This window comes from Phaenicophaeus curvirostris, chromosome 11 (assembly GCF_032191515.1).
Source record: "Phaenicophaeus curvirostris isolate KB17595 chromosome 11, BPBGC_Pcur_1.0, whole genome shotgun sequence".
NCBI lineage: Eukaryota > Metazoa > Chordata > Aves > Cuculiformes > Cuculidae > Phaenicophaeus > Phaenicophaeus curvirostris.
The window spans coordinates 4,430,062-4,447,386 of NC_091402.1; the positions used below are offsets into that span (position 1 = coordinate 4,430,062).

Sequence of the window (17,325 nt, forward strand, 5' to 3'; positions counted from 1 at the left end):
AATTCATAACACTGCTAAACACTTCCCACTGCAACAAACAGTTTCTCTCTTTTCAGCTTAATGTCCAGCAACTATCTGAACCAAACTGATCCTTAATTAAAAAAAAAAAAAGAAATTATCTGGTTTTTATAAAGAGACTAAAAAAAGGGTATGTTTTGGCAGGCGTTTAAAAAAAAAACCTAGCGAAATTTTAAATATTGCAGTGCTCAGCAGGAACAAGACTTAGCCTCTGACACCGGGATTTAACACTCGAGTTCTGTGTTTGTCTAGGGTACTTGTTTTGGGAGGAAGGACTGTGGGAAGATCAAAAATCATCAAGGCAACTGAGTGACTACATGGAGAAACCAATTCTCATTTCTTCCCATGTGCTCCTTGTAGAGAACTTCAGACAGGTCGCCGACTATATTGTTCATTCCTTGTGCACCAGTTTTGAGAACTTGGGATCCAAACTGCAGCAGTACTGCAGGTATGCAGTCGTCACACAAATGAACATTTGACGTAGAGCTCTCTTTTAATGTATAACAACACAGAGTACACTGAAAAGTAGACACTGAACATTACAGCTTCGACATCTTGAGATTGCAGCACTGTGCTTATTCAGTGATGGAGAATTCCACCTCCTCACATCAAAGCAATCTTCTGAAAATCAAGTAACTGCAATGCAGTCAGATACGCTCTGCCACTGAATATCACACAACCATCACAAAGAAATTACAAAATTTATCCCCAAAATACATTTTGAATGCCGTTAGGCCAATAGAGTGGGGGACAGCAAGCCAGGGAAATGTAGGGGGGAAAAGGTTTGGATATCATTAAAACACCCCTATCCTGACCGGACTAGAGAGGGTGCTGCACATAAAACGGCATAAAACCAACTGCCATAAATACAAAATAGTAGGCCAGCACTTCACAGTTTCAATACCCAGCTCTGCAAACTTAATCTTTTCATGACATTACTGTGCTCTATTTAAAAAGAAAAAAAGACTGCTGAAAGACCACAGGTGCAAACTGCATGAAAGACAGGAGGATTAAGTAGGAATGGATTAAGTTATCAAGTTACATGTACTTAGTTATACCTGAAGTTGTAATTCAGTGAAGTCCACGCAGGGACGCACTGATCTTGTCACTGGCAGTGAAGTTCACTGGCAAAGGAAAGTTCATTTGAACTACAGAGACATACAAAAGGCTATTGCTCAGAATCAGAGGACTATTTAAAATAAAGAAAGAATGAAAGAAAATAATTTAAGACCTTGGTTCAAAAAAATGAGAGAACTGCAAAAAAAACTGCTTGCAAATCAGGTGCAGAGGAATTAGTTAACTTCAGATAAACACAGACTTCAGCAGAATGGAGAATATACTTGCAATTTACAAGATAAAACTAGCTCACAAATACCACCGAACTCCATTTCCTTTCCTTTCTTTCCTACTGTTTAGTTTTTTGGAAATGAATATAAATGCAAACAAGAAAATCCCAAACAATTACTAGGAAACTAGAGCTGTCATAGCTGAAAAAAAGCTGTCAGGAAATACAAAACTGAATAACAACATTTACTCAGCTGTGTCACACGTATGTTTTCTTTTACTCTCCTAAACTCATTTCACAACTTAACAAATCACTATGAAAATCACTGTATTTATGCCACAACATATACAGGATGTGCTCTGCGGTTAAGCTGACATGTCAAAAGCTTAATACTTCCATTTTCTGATTTTGTGCTACTTTAACTGAGTAAACGCAAATGTGCATAATTCTTAAATGAATCACAAATTACCTAGATTACTCAACGTTGTTTTACTGAAATTTCCATCACAACAGCAAGGAAGGTAAACATTCAGGATGACTTAGTTAAACCTTATTTTCAACACCCCATTAATTTGGAGGAAGATGCTGGTTCGAGAATCCTGCGTGATTCAGAATAGTCTTTCACAGGAAGTTTGGATGCCACACTGTCTCAACCCGAGGATATTACTTCTAAGCTACCGAAAGAGCTGAAGCATTGAATTGTATCTGATTAAGAGTCACAAGCAGAGTTTGGATGCATTGGCTCAGTACAACTCTCTGTTTTCCAATAAGGCAAGGCGAAAAACCCTTAACGTTGGATCAAAAAAGTCCTGGCATACTTCTTAAGTTCAGAATTCACTTTCTAATGTTTCACTTCTGAGACATATTTTGAAAATGGGGCTTCAGACAAGTTTCTACAATTCATATCCCCTGTAGGTTAATCATCACTGCGATATTTTTAGTCCTCCTTAGTCTGATTATCTTACTGTGAAATTACTTCACTTAGTATTCCTATAGACTATGTACCCGTGGAGATGCTCGTTCAACCTGTATCATTCTGTGATACAAGTTGCTATTTCTTCTTCCCAACATTCTCTTTTATGTCATACAGAATCCTTGAGGCTATAGAAAAGAAAAAAAATATTCTGCATAATCACAAAGGATCGGTCAAATATTTCAATTTCCCACTAAGTTCATTTAGGTATATAGCTGGTTGGTAGGCAAGGGTTGAAATAGAGGGACGAGGGTATAGCAAGGTACATACAATACAATACCTTCCTCTTGCTGGCTGCAATGACAGCAGGAAGCCATCGACTCTCCCTAGTGTCCATTAGTAGGAAAACCACATCGTGAGCATCAATAAGCTCCTCAAGTTTAGCTACATCCTTCTGAGCCTGTGCCATCGTTACTTCAGAGAAATTCACGGGATGGCCTGGCATAGGGATGCTCATGTTATAGCCTTCCGCACTCTACATGGAGACAGGCAGAGAAAAACATATTGAAGAGATAATCCTGTGGCTGAAAATAATTATTATAAAGGTCAATACAAACCTGCAGAGTACAAATTCAATTACAGTTTGGCAGAAAGGCAACTCTAGTCTTTACACGTCCCTGTATATTAGTGCTATTCACTAAAGCAAGTGTTAAAGCTCCTGAGGAAAGGGCAGCCCCAGCTGCTCCATGTGGGCAGAGCAGAGCAGCTTAATGCCAGCACATTACTACAGGTCATGAGAGGAGAGCAACCGTGTACAGATGGCTTGGTGCCTGAACTAACAAGGCCAGATTCTCAGAAGGTCTCTTTAGGGCTGGCAAATCACTACAAGAAGATAGCGGAACCGCTCCTAATCCCAGAGGTAACAAACACCACTACAAAAGCAAGCAGAGAGATCTTAGATATGATTATGATCACACTGTTAAACTCAGATAAAGTCTTTGTCCTTGATTACCTTTGCAGCCACTTCACACACAATGTTAATGGGATACAGTTTGTATTTCTTCAATCGAATATTGACTCAATTACCGTAAGACAGATGCAAAGTATGACACATGCTCTTCTCTGTTTTAAATTCTCTCCAAAATTAACAATAACCTCAAATTATTTTCATGTAATTCGACCAGCTATATGTGAACTTGATCTAGAAGAAATTATCTTCTGAGAATTGTTACTCCGGCATTTGCAAGTCTGGAGGTTCACACTGTGCAGATGGTGAAAGAGCCTGTTCTTATTGCAGAAACGTATGCCTCTTCCCATTCCATATTTGGGGAAGGCATAATGAGCATAAAATGGCTAAAGAGCCAAGTAAGCATATACAATGCATACACAATGCAAACAATTAACTCACTCCCTTGGAAATCCGTTAACACAATCTGCCTGCCGTCTGCTAGAAGAGAATAATAGATCCTTCATATATGTTACAAGAGTACAGGCCCTGCCGAAGTCCCCTTACTTGTCACTGCGCTGTACGAAACTAACAATTTAAAAGCTAGATACTCCAAACAGAAAATTACATGGGACGTGAGGAAAGGAAGGTTGTCAGCAAGTGCTTTTGTATAGACCAGTTACGTGCTCTACTTATAAATCCAGATCAGAAGGGTGAAGTATACATTCTATACCTCATCAATATCCCTGAATTTAATAGACACATGTATCAGCTTAGGGAAATGAATTTGGGTGACATCTGCATTAACCATAACCACTTTTTCCTCTCTGCTGCCACCACCACCACCTCCAGGAGAAAACACACAGTCTCCAGTGATCTAGCGTGCTGATAACAGGGCACCACTGCATCCCAGCGAGGACAGCCTGGGTTCTGCATCACAAACACAGACACCGCACAGATACTGAAGGTGGTTTAACCTTCCCTGGTTTTATTGCCTCCAAAAAGACATGGCAGGAACACAAAACTTCACCTATGCTGTATATGAGGAATGTATTTCTGGAAAACTCGTCAAGCCTCTGTACTGCAATACACACCGAACAGGAAAATCAGCCCTAACTCTTACTGATGCAGGGGCACTAAGTCACTGCTATTAGTTCACTCTTAAATACAAATCCTAGTTAGCAGCATCATGTTGGTGTTCTATGTGACACCACAAAGGTGATGTCATTTCAGTATTTGTTCTACTACTGAATACTTCTATAAATAAATGGTTATCGCCAAGTAACAATAACATGATATAGCAGCAGGGTTAAAAAAAATTACAGAGCTCTCACAGAGTCTCTTCTGATTTATGTGTCAAAAGTCCTGAAAGTGCAATGTTCAGTATTTTTTCATACATTGTTTGATATTCAAATACTCATCAAATTCCTGATTATTACCAATACTGATTTCATAAATAATGACAATAACAGGATCAACACAGACAAAAACAGAACAAAAAAACACATCCATCCTCAAGTCCAACTACAGGAACGCAAAAACATTTGGAAACAATTATCTGTAAACCTGTAAACCGACAACACAACAGATCTATATCCCACTGTTCATAACTCTCAATTATATGACTGGTAATACAATCAGTGGCATTATAAATACATTTAAAGAATTGCATACTAAGAAAACAAAACTCATTCTTATTACGCTAAGTGGTTAAGAGAATGTTTGCCAGCTGAGCTCTGGTAACTACAGCTACCAAGTCTAAGACAGTCTCAATTCCAAAGTAAAAACTATAAACATCTGAGTGACTTTACCACATGCAAAATGAGTATAAAATTCTGTTCATGATAGACCCAGCTGATAACGTGTCTATTCTGACATTACAAGCCATATCAATTCTTCTCTCAAATGAATTATGAAACTAAGAGAACTGCAAATATTTCTAAGTTGTTCTTTGTAACATCTGCTGCTTTTCAGCATTCAAAATTAGGTTTACCTAAACATGTGCACAGAATAATGATTGTACAATACACAACCCTGGAGTGAGAGAAGATAAAGGCCCCTATAGGTGGGACACTCATCATAAACGTTCCAAACCAATGAGCTATGAAATTACTCAGATGATCCTTAATTATATTTCATTATTACAAATATTTATTGTCCCAATTAAGTTTAACAGGTGAGGGTTACTTGAATTAAAATCCTTGGAGGCTTCTGTACTGGTTTTGGCTGGGGTAGAGTTAAATCTTTCCATAGTAGTTGATATATGACTGTGGTTCGTATTTGTGCTGGAACCAGTGCTGGTAACTCAAGGATGTTTCCGTCACTGCAAAGCAGTGCGGCGTCAAGGCCTAAACTGCTGCTCACACCTCCCCACCAATGAGTGCTGGGGGTGCACACGGAGCAGGGAGGGGACATGGCCTGGAACGCTGACTCCACTGACCAAGGGGATATTCCACACCACAGGGCATCACGCTCGGCATATAAGCTGGGGGAAAGCTGGCTACGGGGGCAGATGCTGCTTGGGGACAGGCTGGCCACTGGTCAGTTAGCGGTGAGCAATTGTTTTTGTTTGTATCACTTGTCTATCTTGGGTTTTATTTCTGTCTCTTTGTTTTGTTTTTTAATTTTCATTACAACATATTAGGTGTCATTATTTTTTATTTAAATTATTACACCGTTCTTACCTCAACCCATGAGTGCCCTCACTTTTACCCTTCCAATTCTCTTCCTGCATCCTACCAGGGGGGGCAGTAAGCGAGTGGCTATGTGCCACTTCGTTGCCATCTGGGATTAATCCACAACAATTTGTCAGTAACCAATGTAATACCTGTGTAGTATTTTTCCTCTCATAATAATGCCTCATTACTAGAACTTGGAATAGTTATTTAAAATCAATGGTTCTCTTCCAAGGAACGCATTAACACATTTTAATTACTGATCTTACCACCCCTGGGAAGATCTTCTGCAGCCTATCTGCCGCCGCAAGCGCTTTTGGCTTTCCACCGCTAAGACAGTCTTCAAACTCATACAGTGGCTGTCGTACTGGGTTGGAGTAGGAGATCTTTGCGTTGTCCACAAACGTAATCTTCCTGACTCCCCAACCCTAAATAAGAAGGTAATTTAAATAATAAGGACAATGGGCTTAGCCATTTATTTTTTATTAATGCCAGAAACTCAAGAGTTTGTCCAGTTTTCCTAGAAGGAGCAAGCTACTACAGCTTTTAATGCTATTCAGAGCAACAACCATGTACTTGCACTGAATTAAGAGAACACAAAATTTGGCCTTGCCCAAATATATCATTTATCGGTGATCCCTCAAAACCTTACTGAATTCAGTGTAATGAGCTAAACATCCTTGAAAGTAAAATACCAGGAGTTAGTTACTTCAAATTCTTCAACTTGAATTTGATCATATTAGCTTGATAATTTGTTACAGAATTTCTTGTTGAATCTTTTTTAACGCGAATTCAAAAGAATTTATTATTCTGCTAAGGTTCTTTCACCACCTGCTATTCTACGCACCTTCAGATCTTACCTCTTCGCTGCAATTTGTAACATCAATGAATATGCATTACGCGTGTACATTAATATAGAATGATAGAATGATAGAATGATAGAATCACCAGGTTGGAAAAGACCCACCGGATCATCGAGTCCAACCATTCCTATCAAACACTAAACCATGTCCCTCAGTGCCTCATCCACCCGTGCCTTAAACACCTCCAGGGAAGGTGACTCAACCACCTCCCTGGGCAGCCTCTGCCAGTGCCCAATGACCCTTTCTCTGAAAAAATTTTTCCTTATGTCGAGCCTGAACTTCCCCTGGCGGAGCTTGAGGCCATCCAAATTATAATAAAACAAGATTACACTGGAATACAACTTTTATATATATTTTATTTATATTTTATTTTATTTTTATTTTTTATTTTATATATTTTATTTTTATATATTTTATATATATAAAATATATATATTATATATATAAAATATATATATTTTATATATATATTTATATATATTTTTATATAGAGGAATACAACTTTTCTCTTAGATGCCATAGCAGCTGCTCAAAAAATAAATCATCTAGAATTTAGAAGAAACAGTAGCTTATTTTTGAGATTAACTAAGCACTTACCATCAGGGTCCTTGCAACACTACAACCCAGCGTACCAGCTCCTAGCAGCAGACACTTGGCAGACACAATTTTTTCCAAATCCAGAGTAGGCACCAACCGCCAGCACATTAATTTCAAATTAAGATCCACCGATGATTCTGCTAACCTATACCACAAAATAAAAAGCAACACACTTCTGAAAGTTCTTGTGTTTCTCCAACAAAGTAATTACTTTTATTTCAACTAGTTCAATGCCTTTTTTTGGTTTTTAAGGAAAGAATTCGGTAATTCAACATTCAAGTAACATGGACAGCAGTCTCCCGAGAATATTTACACCTAATAATAATACAGTGTACAGCAAGGAGATTGAAAAAAAAACTAGTTTCCTGTACCCAGTTACACCTGTCCTCAATGTGAAATATTACACTTGCCTCTAAGGAGTCAGTTCTTTGTGGAATTTTTAGAAGGAAAATGAGGTAGGACGTCCACACTCCACCTAAAGTCAGATTTTTATATGGATCAGAACACCAGATGTTAAAACTCGCAGCAAGTTAGGTCATCGCTAATCATCCACAGACAAGCTAATGGAACAGGAAAATGTCAGAAGAATGAAAAAGAAAAAAATCCATCCAGGGCACAACTATCTCATTCACTCTCCTGCTTTGTCTTTCCAAAGGAGTATATTGCTTCACACAGATCAGTAACGCTTAACCCTCTACTCCCTTCCATAAAATTCCCAACAATTCTTTTGCCTTTCTTCTCTTGAAATCAGACACACACTTAAGTTCTCAGAATCCTAGGATTTCCATTCCATTATACACCATAAATGCCATTTTTGCAGTATCTAGTAAATGATTTGTCAGACAAGGATTCAAGATCACAATTGGAAGGCTGGCGCACTACCAACAGTCTGTACGGGAATGAACAGCAAGTAAGCATGCATTGAAGTAAAGAAGGACAAGTTACATTTCCTTTAAAGAATTAAGGGCCTTCAGATGAACTTAATCCAAAAGGCCGCAACTGGAAGACAAAAAAGGCTTTGCTTGGTATGTTAACCTAAATCATTTGATAAACACACTCCTGGAGTGTTGCAAAGTCAAGAACACACGTAGTAACTGAAGGCAGACAAACTAATACGCTGCATAACCAGGATGTTTTCAATCTGTTGCCTATACGTTATGTGCAGAATGATAAAAGTTACTAAGGTCACGCTTCCTGAGCTCTTGCCCAGCACACCCTAACAAATCCAAAACTTCTCTCCATGCTTGTTTTCATTATACTTAACAACTTGCAGATTATACAATTCAATTAAAACCTATGACCTATGTTCCACTCAGTTTTAAATATAACACAACTAAAATCTTAAGCTAGAGGCAAAAATTGCAAACACTTCTGCTGCATGCAGCCCACTCCAGTAAGATCCTCGCCTCCAACAGAACTGCCCAAAGCATATACAGGATGCGCATCACTGTATAAAGAGAGACAGAGGGTCCTTTCATTTCGTATTTCAACTCACAATGCCTTAAGTCCAAGTAAAGGAAACTCTGGAAATATAATAAACAAACCTTTTTGGATCCATGCATTCACTGAGATTTAGCATCCTTGGACCCATGCCTCCCTTTTGGTTTTTCTCCCATCCAACGGCTTTTGGACAATCTGTATAACGTATTGGGGTAAAGAAAAAAAAAAGGAAGAAAGAAGAAAAGAAAGAATAAAAGCTTGAATATCACAGTAGAGGAAAAAGAAACTTCATTGGATGGAACCTTGTTGGAAAAAAACAAATTCTAAATGTCTAAGTAAGTGATCTGTATCTTAACAACCTAGTATACAGTGCTGTGCAAATTTTGCTGTTTTACAGCAACTAAAAGCCTTCCTTCTTGGACAAGTGCTTTACTCTCAGGTCTTCGATGTGCTGCTTTTGCTTGTTCAGCTGGCTTCAAGCCTGGGACAGAGGTGGCATGATTCCTCATCAAGCCTCCAGATCTTTAATGTCAAACAGACCACTATGCTCAGAACTAGAAAAAATCATAACCCAGAACACAGTCAATTTTGCCGAGTTCAGTCATCTCTTCATGTTTCCTTGACCCCATCTGTAAGTTCAGTAGAGAATTATATATCCTAATTATATAACATTTAAACAATTCACAACGATGATACGTAACGCATTCAGAACTTCTTGGATGAGGCAGAGAAATACTGTGACACCATCCTACATGCAGAAATTAAGCAATGTTAGGACATAAACTCAGACAAGTTTATTGCTTTAAACTACACCTGCCCACCTCACTATGGGACCAAACCAACTCCACTCTAACAAGCTTCTACCATTGCAGAAATAGTAAATTTACGGATTACAAACTTTCTATCATATGCATTTTCTCTAGCTGAGGGACTGCATACAAATTTAACAAGCAAAACAGACTAATTGCTAATCACTTGGGGTTTGAATTTCATATAATACCAGGAGGACTTTTCTTTTTTTTTTTTATGTAGAAACATAATGAAGGAGGAAAAATCAAAAGAGAAAATGCTCTCTGTGTATTATTTTTGAAGAAGGAACTATTTCCTTTATAGACACTAAACAGAAATCCAAAAAATTTAAAATCCACGTGCTATTATTTAGCATAAGCAATGACATCGTACTAGTTTGTTTCTTCCATCTTCACAGTGACTGCAGAAGGAGGAAAAAAAAAAAGGAATAATTTTTCTTTTGAATGAATTACCTGGGCCAAGGTCTCCTTCTGGAAGTTTTATTTCAAAGATAATGCTGTGGGTTATGTCTCTCATCCCCTGCATGGTCCTGTCTCTGAAGCAGAGCACTTCAACTGACTGGAGAATGCTGTCCCTGCCATTTAAAGAAAGATAAACAGACACACATGCAACTTCTTTAACAGGACAGAGACTACTTTTAAACTCTACTTCACACAACTGAAATTAGGATATGATGATAACTAGTTTGTTGTAAAACGGCTCTACAGAAATGGCACTGCCAGCCTGTCCTCTGTCACTTCATAGAATCATAGAATAACCAGGTTGGAAGAGACCCACTGGATCATCAAGTCCAACCATTCCTATCAAACACTAAACCATGCCCCTTAGCACCTCGTCCACCCGTGCCTTAAACACCTCCAGGGAAGGTGACTCAACCACCTCCCTGGGCAGCCTCTGCCAGTGCCCAATGACCCTTTCTGTGAAAAATTTTTTCCTAATGTCCAGCCTAAACCTACCCTGGCGGAGCTTGAGGCCATTCCCTCTTGTCCTGTCCCCAGTCACTTGGGACAAACTGCATATTGAGGAGGAATAAAGAGCAGGGAGGCAGCAGAGCACACATCGGGTGACATCATGTTCTTTGTCATGGCACAAGCAAGATCCATTTAGTTCTTGATACCACATCATATGATTCAAATCCTCAAATCAAACAATTAGAACTGAAAACCTCTGAATCTCAGAATGTATAAAGCTCTGTGGGCTCTTGCAAAGAGCCCATCATAAAGTATATGATACTTTAAATGATGCTTGCTTTTTTTTTTCTCAAATACCAGAACCTAAACCCACATCCTGTCTTCCCAACTTCTGCCCAACAAAAAGTTCAAGAAGATACAACACAAAGTAGTTTAAACAAGATTTCAAGCAGCTAGAGAGTACTGGCATGATCTGAAAAATGTACTTCCAGGTACACACATGCCTGCGAGGATTAAGAATAATAGGAACTGGTGACTGACAGAAGTAAAAAACAAAATATGCAAAATCAGAATCACTGAAGGCAAATCATGTAAAGGTCAGAAGTTAAACCTCAGGTGGGTGACATGAATAAAGCACCACAGGGGTAAAAATGTCTAACTTGATATCAACCAATAAATAATCTTTGTGAGAAAGAATAAAATAGATACCATCTGTGGGCTGCCAGGATCAGGAAATTTCTCAGTGGCCATCCTGGATACTGAGATAAATTACATGGATCATAAACTCCAACTGTTACCTGCAAACAAAATTGCTCTAAATGAGAAGTTATCTATCCATAATGATATTCTGTTCACAGTAAAAGTTATGTGGCATTTTTAATGTAAAGCTTCTGGACAGAGAAGGCTTGCACACATTCTGTGTAGTTACAGGTGTTTAATACATGGCCATGCTAGATTTCAGCAAAGGCTTTGGCACAGCTTTGGGATTTTTGAGACTTTTCGCTACAGTATGTGCGCCTTCCTTCCCCTCCTTAAACACACTGCTAAGGCTGAAGCCAAATAACGGAACCCTCGCTCTCAAAATAAAATTCAGTACTGATCTGGGTACGGTCAAAAAGCGAAAGGGGACAGACCAGCAGGATATCAAGTCAAAGGAAAACCAGAATAAATTCACTTGGAAAGCCAACCTTTGAGATGGGATCTAATTAAAGGAACTGGAATAGAATGTCCATTGTAGGCACCATTGTAGGTACAGTGGTTGGCAAACTTTAATGGCTATGCTAACTCTCTGAGAAACTTAAGTTGTTTCTGTTCTGATAATGAGGGAAATGGAGCATGAAGAACTTAGTTTTCAAGCTGACTGTTAATCTGATGTAACTGGGCTTTTGCGTAAGAACTAGACACACTTAACACAAAAATCAGTCCGAGCTGCTGGTCTGTTAACTGATCAGACACTGTGCCAAGCTCAGTACTGCAGACACTTTTCAAACCATTTGTAAATTAAATATTTGTAGGTTATAGAAAGACTTAAAATTCTCATTACCTTTCCCCCTTGATCTTGGAAGAAACTATCCCACTTCTTCAGCAGAGATATCACAACAGAATTGTCACAATACTTGATTAAAAAGTAAGGCAAGGCTGTAACCCCCTCTTCCTGACAAAGTTCATCATAGGCTTTCTGGAGTGCTTGAATCTAAAACCAAAAACCACACATGCAACAAAAAATTTTAGCCATTTTATACAGAACCACAGGTGTTTTAGCTTCTGTGAAGCTCAGCTAAGTGAAATAATCTTAGAATATAGCATATTCAGAAGTTTTAAAGCCCATTATGACTACAATAATTGAGATAAAAAATCAGTTGCAAAAACAGCATTTGTCAACACAAATATTAAATAGAGGCATAACTATTGCTGCCGCAAACTGATCTACTGACAGGAATTAAAGCAAGAAAAAAACCTCATTCTGACGGTCACAGTAGCTTTATAAGAAAGTAAATCTGTCCCTACCTTATTAGGAAAAGAACAGAGTCCCTTTCAATTTATTTTGTTATATGGATTTTAAGTGTTTCATTGAAACTCTGTCTTTGGATCATCACAGGTATTTTTACACTATTTATTTGTTACCACACAACTAACAAAGGCCTCCTGAGAAGAAAGGAACTAAGCATTTTTCATTGAAAAAGACCCAACTGCCTCTTACCAATTATTATGTCATTAAAAAGCCATCCAAGGTTTTGCATTAACTTCTGTCAAACCAAAAAGGCACATGGGCATGTTGATTTTTTTTTGCCTTTTGCATTTTAATATAAAAAACCTACATAAAATTGTTAACTTCTCTCCTAAAAAAATATCTTCCCTATCCAATTCTTTTTCTTGTCCAATCCTGTGCTTTATTAACAACTGTGCAATTGCTAATCACAGTCCCAGGGGATGCCAAAAAAGTTTTTAAAAAAAATGAGTTACAAAATCATATCTAATAAGCTGTATACAAAAATTAAAATGAACATAACCACTTCTTCAAGAAGTGTTTGCCTCATCTGCAACAAAATGATTAAAGCTGAAGTGATATTAAGCTGAGGGATTTAATACAATAATGAGAAAAGAAGTAAATAAAAAGCCACATGGAAATAAGAAGAGTGGAGATGTTTAAAGAAATTAGATTCTAAAATTAATTCAGTATGTGCTAACAAAGTTTTAGAGCCCACAAAATTGCTTGGTGCTATGGACTTCATAACATTCACTATTTTGAATACCTGATTTAACGAGAATCTGTCGCCAAGACACACTGGTTTCTGAATTATATGTATTCCATCAGGGAAGCAGAGAGCGGGGTAGCAAAACCAATAATAGAAATGATACTTCTTTAAATCCTAGAAAAAAGTTTTGTAAAATTAGATAGTGAACATATAAATCAAAGTAAATTACAGTCCAGAAGACTAATCGTAACTGATGGTTGAGGATACTAACCATGCTAACCACAGTTCTCCCTACTTCACAGGGCACTGCACCACGATTTTAGAATGTAAGGAAAAATACTAGACAACCTACCTTCCCTGTATGCGTTTATATCTGAGATTTAAACAGACAATGTGTGCACTGTATTTCAGGTTTTGTTAGCTGGAGTGTTATTTATTAAAACTTTCAATTTGTTAAACACATAACAGCAGCTCTGTATTTACTAATACCTCTAGGGCTGTCAGATAACCAAATACATTTGTAGAAAAGAATACGAGATGGCACCAGCACTTTTTATAAAATACATCCTAAAATATTTTATATCTCTACATAAGAATGGCTTACGAGGCTTTCTAAAATGTTTTCATTTTGAAATGTCTTAGAAAGATCCCGATAACCTTAATATGCTAATAGCAATATAGTATTTCTCCTAAATAGAAACTACTTCACCATTTCCACTACAACGCTCTAAGCATGAGACATATTATCATTACTCACTGCGAATGTCAGAAGCAGGAACCTGTTCAAGAGCAAAGGGTTTTCAAGAGCCGCTCCAGATTTTATCGATTGCCATATCTGTTATTGATTGTGGAGACAAGAAAGAGTAAGGACAGAGTAACGAAAAACGAAGGTAGCATGAGAACCACTGCAGAAACCTTTAATTCTTACAGCTACCCTTAAAATGAATATTCCCAATAACCCCCTGTGATTTCTCAAACAAATCTCATCCAGGCTATTATCAATGCTAACAGGATTCTAAAGATAAGATACAGACATGCACACTCCAACACAAAAGACTACAGAAGCTGGGGAACAAGAGGAGCATTGGTTCACGGGTCAAGCACAGAGCAGCAAACGAAAACAAAACAAACCTCATCAGGAACGGTTCCTCACGTATATGAACTATTAACACCAGCACAGTATTGAATATGCTGCAATATTACTACAGCCTTTTATTATACTCTCATCCATTTCCCTCATGAGATATATACTAGATATGTGAAGAAGCGACTAGGAAATGTGCCTAAAAACACGAGACTTGCAAGAAGGCGGCTCACTACATGTCAGTGAGACCAGAAACTATAGTACTTGCCTGAGGCAGACCTCTTGGACCATCAGCTTAAAAACAATAAACACACTCCAAACCATGACATTTAATTTAGTTAGTTACAGTCTGGGCACACTAGGCCCTTCCCTTGACAGCCACCTTATTCTTGCTTTATCTCAGTCTTTGGGCTATTCTGGAGCTTCCCCACCACTTTGTCACACAGATATATTGCAGTACCATAAAATCTAAACCGGGCACTTGCTGCTTTCTGGGTGTCAAGACAAATTTTAAAACTGTTTTACAGAATTCATGTCACTGGAAGCTCTGATAGCACTGTTCAGCTTAAAATGACACCTAGCAGAACACTGAATTAAGTCCTCTCACAATAATTGGCTACTTTTTACTCCCTTGTAAAGAGCAGTAGAAAGTAAACATCAAACTAGTTCTTCCACAGTATGTTAAATCCTGAGGCTACCATACAGGTGAGTAGGGAGAGTACTTCCAATATTTGGGGCAGAGACTTTAAAGCACTTCAATGCCTATTTCCGAACACTTTCTACCAGTTGATTTGATTTTTAACCTTACCTCATTTGCTTCTTTTTCCAGAAGTGATTTCTTATCACAGGATTTGAAAGTCTCCAAAGTGTTGGTATTATACAATGTTCCAAAAACAGGACAGCAGCGTGCTGGTATTGAAGCATTCCTGCATAAAAGAAAGAAACCTTTGGGAACTGGATACTAACACCTTTATCAGGATCAGCAGTAGTAGCACTAGTTAACCTATGGCATAAGGTGGCAAAAGTTAACAACGGTTCCAATGAAAAAATTTTATGATCATAATGCTTTACTGCACATGGATTGCTAGAGGCACCTGTGCAATCGTGCGTCTATGTTATGACTTCAAAAATATATCAGGCATCTGCACTGCCTCTAAGCAATGTAACAATATATCACCGATTGAAGATTTAAAAATTCTGTTCAAATACAAACTATCCATGACAAATGTGATTTTCACTAAGAAAAAATTAAAAGTGAACTTAAAATTAGAGTATTTCATTCACATAAAGAGATACTCAGTTAAAAAAAAACCACCCCAAAGGAAGCCTGAAACAGACACTAAACCAGATAAAACACTGAATAACTTTTATAGCTTGTAACATCATCAGCTGGAGAAGTGCTGTTTGCAAATATACTATACATATTCCCCCTTTTTACATGTAAATTATATAAAAAAACATTGTTTCCTTGATTTCTAGATCTGATTGATTTCATTGACTCCTTGAACATCATTCTCTCAAATTAATGTTTCTGACCTCTGCTAAGACTCAAACATAGCAAATATTTGTTCCGTAATAAATACATGTGATGTGGCTTCCAAAAAATTTTAAAGCTAAAAGGGAACTCTTCATCTGAACTGACTGCCTAAAGTACTGCAACAGAAACGCAGAAAATTACTACAGTAAACACTGCATAAATGGACCTTTCATAATTTTATTCCTTAACATAACATCTGAGAGCTCAAATACTATGGTACCATCCATTTTTAATTCATCTGACACTCCTGTTACAAATATCACAGCTTTCTTTCAATTCAGCTTTGCTGTACATCATTCCAACATTGTATCAAAAAGTTCTTACACGGGAATTAATGGAGTAATATCTCAAAAACGTACAAAGACTCAGTAGGCTCCTAACATCCTGATCACATGAGGCAGAGGGAGTTACTTCTGTGATCTGCAACTTTATAATCCACCAACTGAAAACAAACAAGACAATAACTACAAAGACAGCTGTTCCTCTGTTACTTACGCTGTTTTAGGCATTTGCTGGAAATCAAAACCATGTGGAAAAAAAAAACTCCCCTCATTTTTTCCTGTGTACACTGAGCAGCTCTCGTTTACCTTTCACTTTGGAAGTAAAGGCAAAAGTACAAAACTCCAGGTTAAAAACTTCAGAGGATATTAAAATGTAATAACAAGGGATTATAAAAACTATTTGAAATGCTAATTGTGGGTTGAACTTGCAGTAAGCAAAGATTTAAGGAAAAATTTGACGACAAATCAGATGACTAAAATACTCTTCCTCACACAGAAGAGATGAGGAAATAGAAAAAACAGTATTCTATATAACATCTATACAAACAGTGAAGGAATTTGAGACTTGCCAGAGTATTTTAAACTTGGCATTTCAGATGAATATGCTACTTCAGACATAAGAGACTTAAAGTTTGTGACTCAGAGCAGTCTCTCCACTGCTACAAAGTACATGAAAACACACACTTACTTTTACATAGAATTTGCCACAATACTATGATAAACCAAAGCATTACTAGTATGCCAGGAAAGTGCCTTTGTGTAAAAATTAAGGTAAACCACAGTACGTACTTACGTATCAAAGGCACTAAACTCCAGTGTCAAGCGAGCTGGCAAACCCAAAGGATCACCTGGACAAAAAGCAGCAACATGCTTCTTTTAAACAATATACAATGCATAGACTGACTACCCTCTTTTTGCTAATGTCAGTTATAAATCACCCACAGACACACCTAGCCGTGTTTTCTAATGTTTCAGCAAACCACCTGAAACCTGTACACAAATACTTAAGAGGAATGACAGAAGAACCCCAAACTACTAAGCAAGATGCTCAGTTCATACATACCATTGTAGTAGTATCCTTTGATGACTTTTGGGGTCTCATCCAACCGGTACTCATTGAGTTTCTTCTGGGTTAGCTCGTGCCAGAATCCTGCATCCAAGGCACTGCTGAAGGGAGCAAACTGCAGCTTTGAGATTCTGGGATCCACAGGATGGTGCACCTCACTACTGGCAGCTGCCATGATTTTAGTTAATGAGAGCTGCTAAACA

At 37.8% G+C, this 17,325-nt stretch overlaps 1 protein-coding gene across 3 annotated transcripts in view; it reads right to left on the minus strand.

Annotated features, from left to right (window-relative positions):
* ATG7 (autophagy related 7) overlaps window positions 1-17,325 on the minus strand; it is an 89,769-nt gene extending 72,444 nt beyond the window's left edge. For all 3 annotated transcript variants that reach the window (XR_011338187.1, XR_011338188.1, XM_069865746.1), the window contains exons 1-12: window positions 17,120-17,325; window positions 16,850-16,904; window positions 15,047-15,164; window positions 13,912-13,989; window positions 13,212-13,328; window positions 12,002-12,151; window positions 11,167-11,255; window positions 10,000-10,121; window positions 8,842-8,932; window positions 7,298-7,442; window positions 6,107-6,265; window positions 2,557-2,751 (exon numbers count right to left, since the gene is read on the minus strand). Coding sequence is in view for 1 of the 3 variants with exons in the window: in XM_069865746.1 (XP_069721847.1) it covers window positions 2,557-2,751; window positions 6,107-6,265; window positions 7,298-7,442; window positions 8,842-8,932; window positions 10,000-10,121; window positions 11,167-11,255; window positions 12,002-12,151; window positions 13,212-13,328; window positions 13,912-13,989; window positions 15,047-15,164; window positions 16,850-16,904; window positions 17,120-17,297 (1,497 nt within the window). In the remaining 2 variants the exon portion in view is untranslated. The remainder of the gene's footprint in view (window positions 1-2,556; window positions 2,752-6,106; window positions 6,266-7,297; window positions 7,443-8,841; window positions 8,933-9,999; window positions 10,122-11,166; window positions 11,256-12,001; window positions 12,152-13,211; window positions 13,329-13,911; window positions 13,990-15,046; window positions 15,165-16,849; window positions 16,905-17,119) is intronic.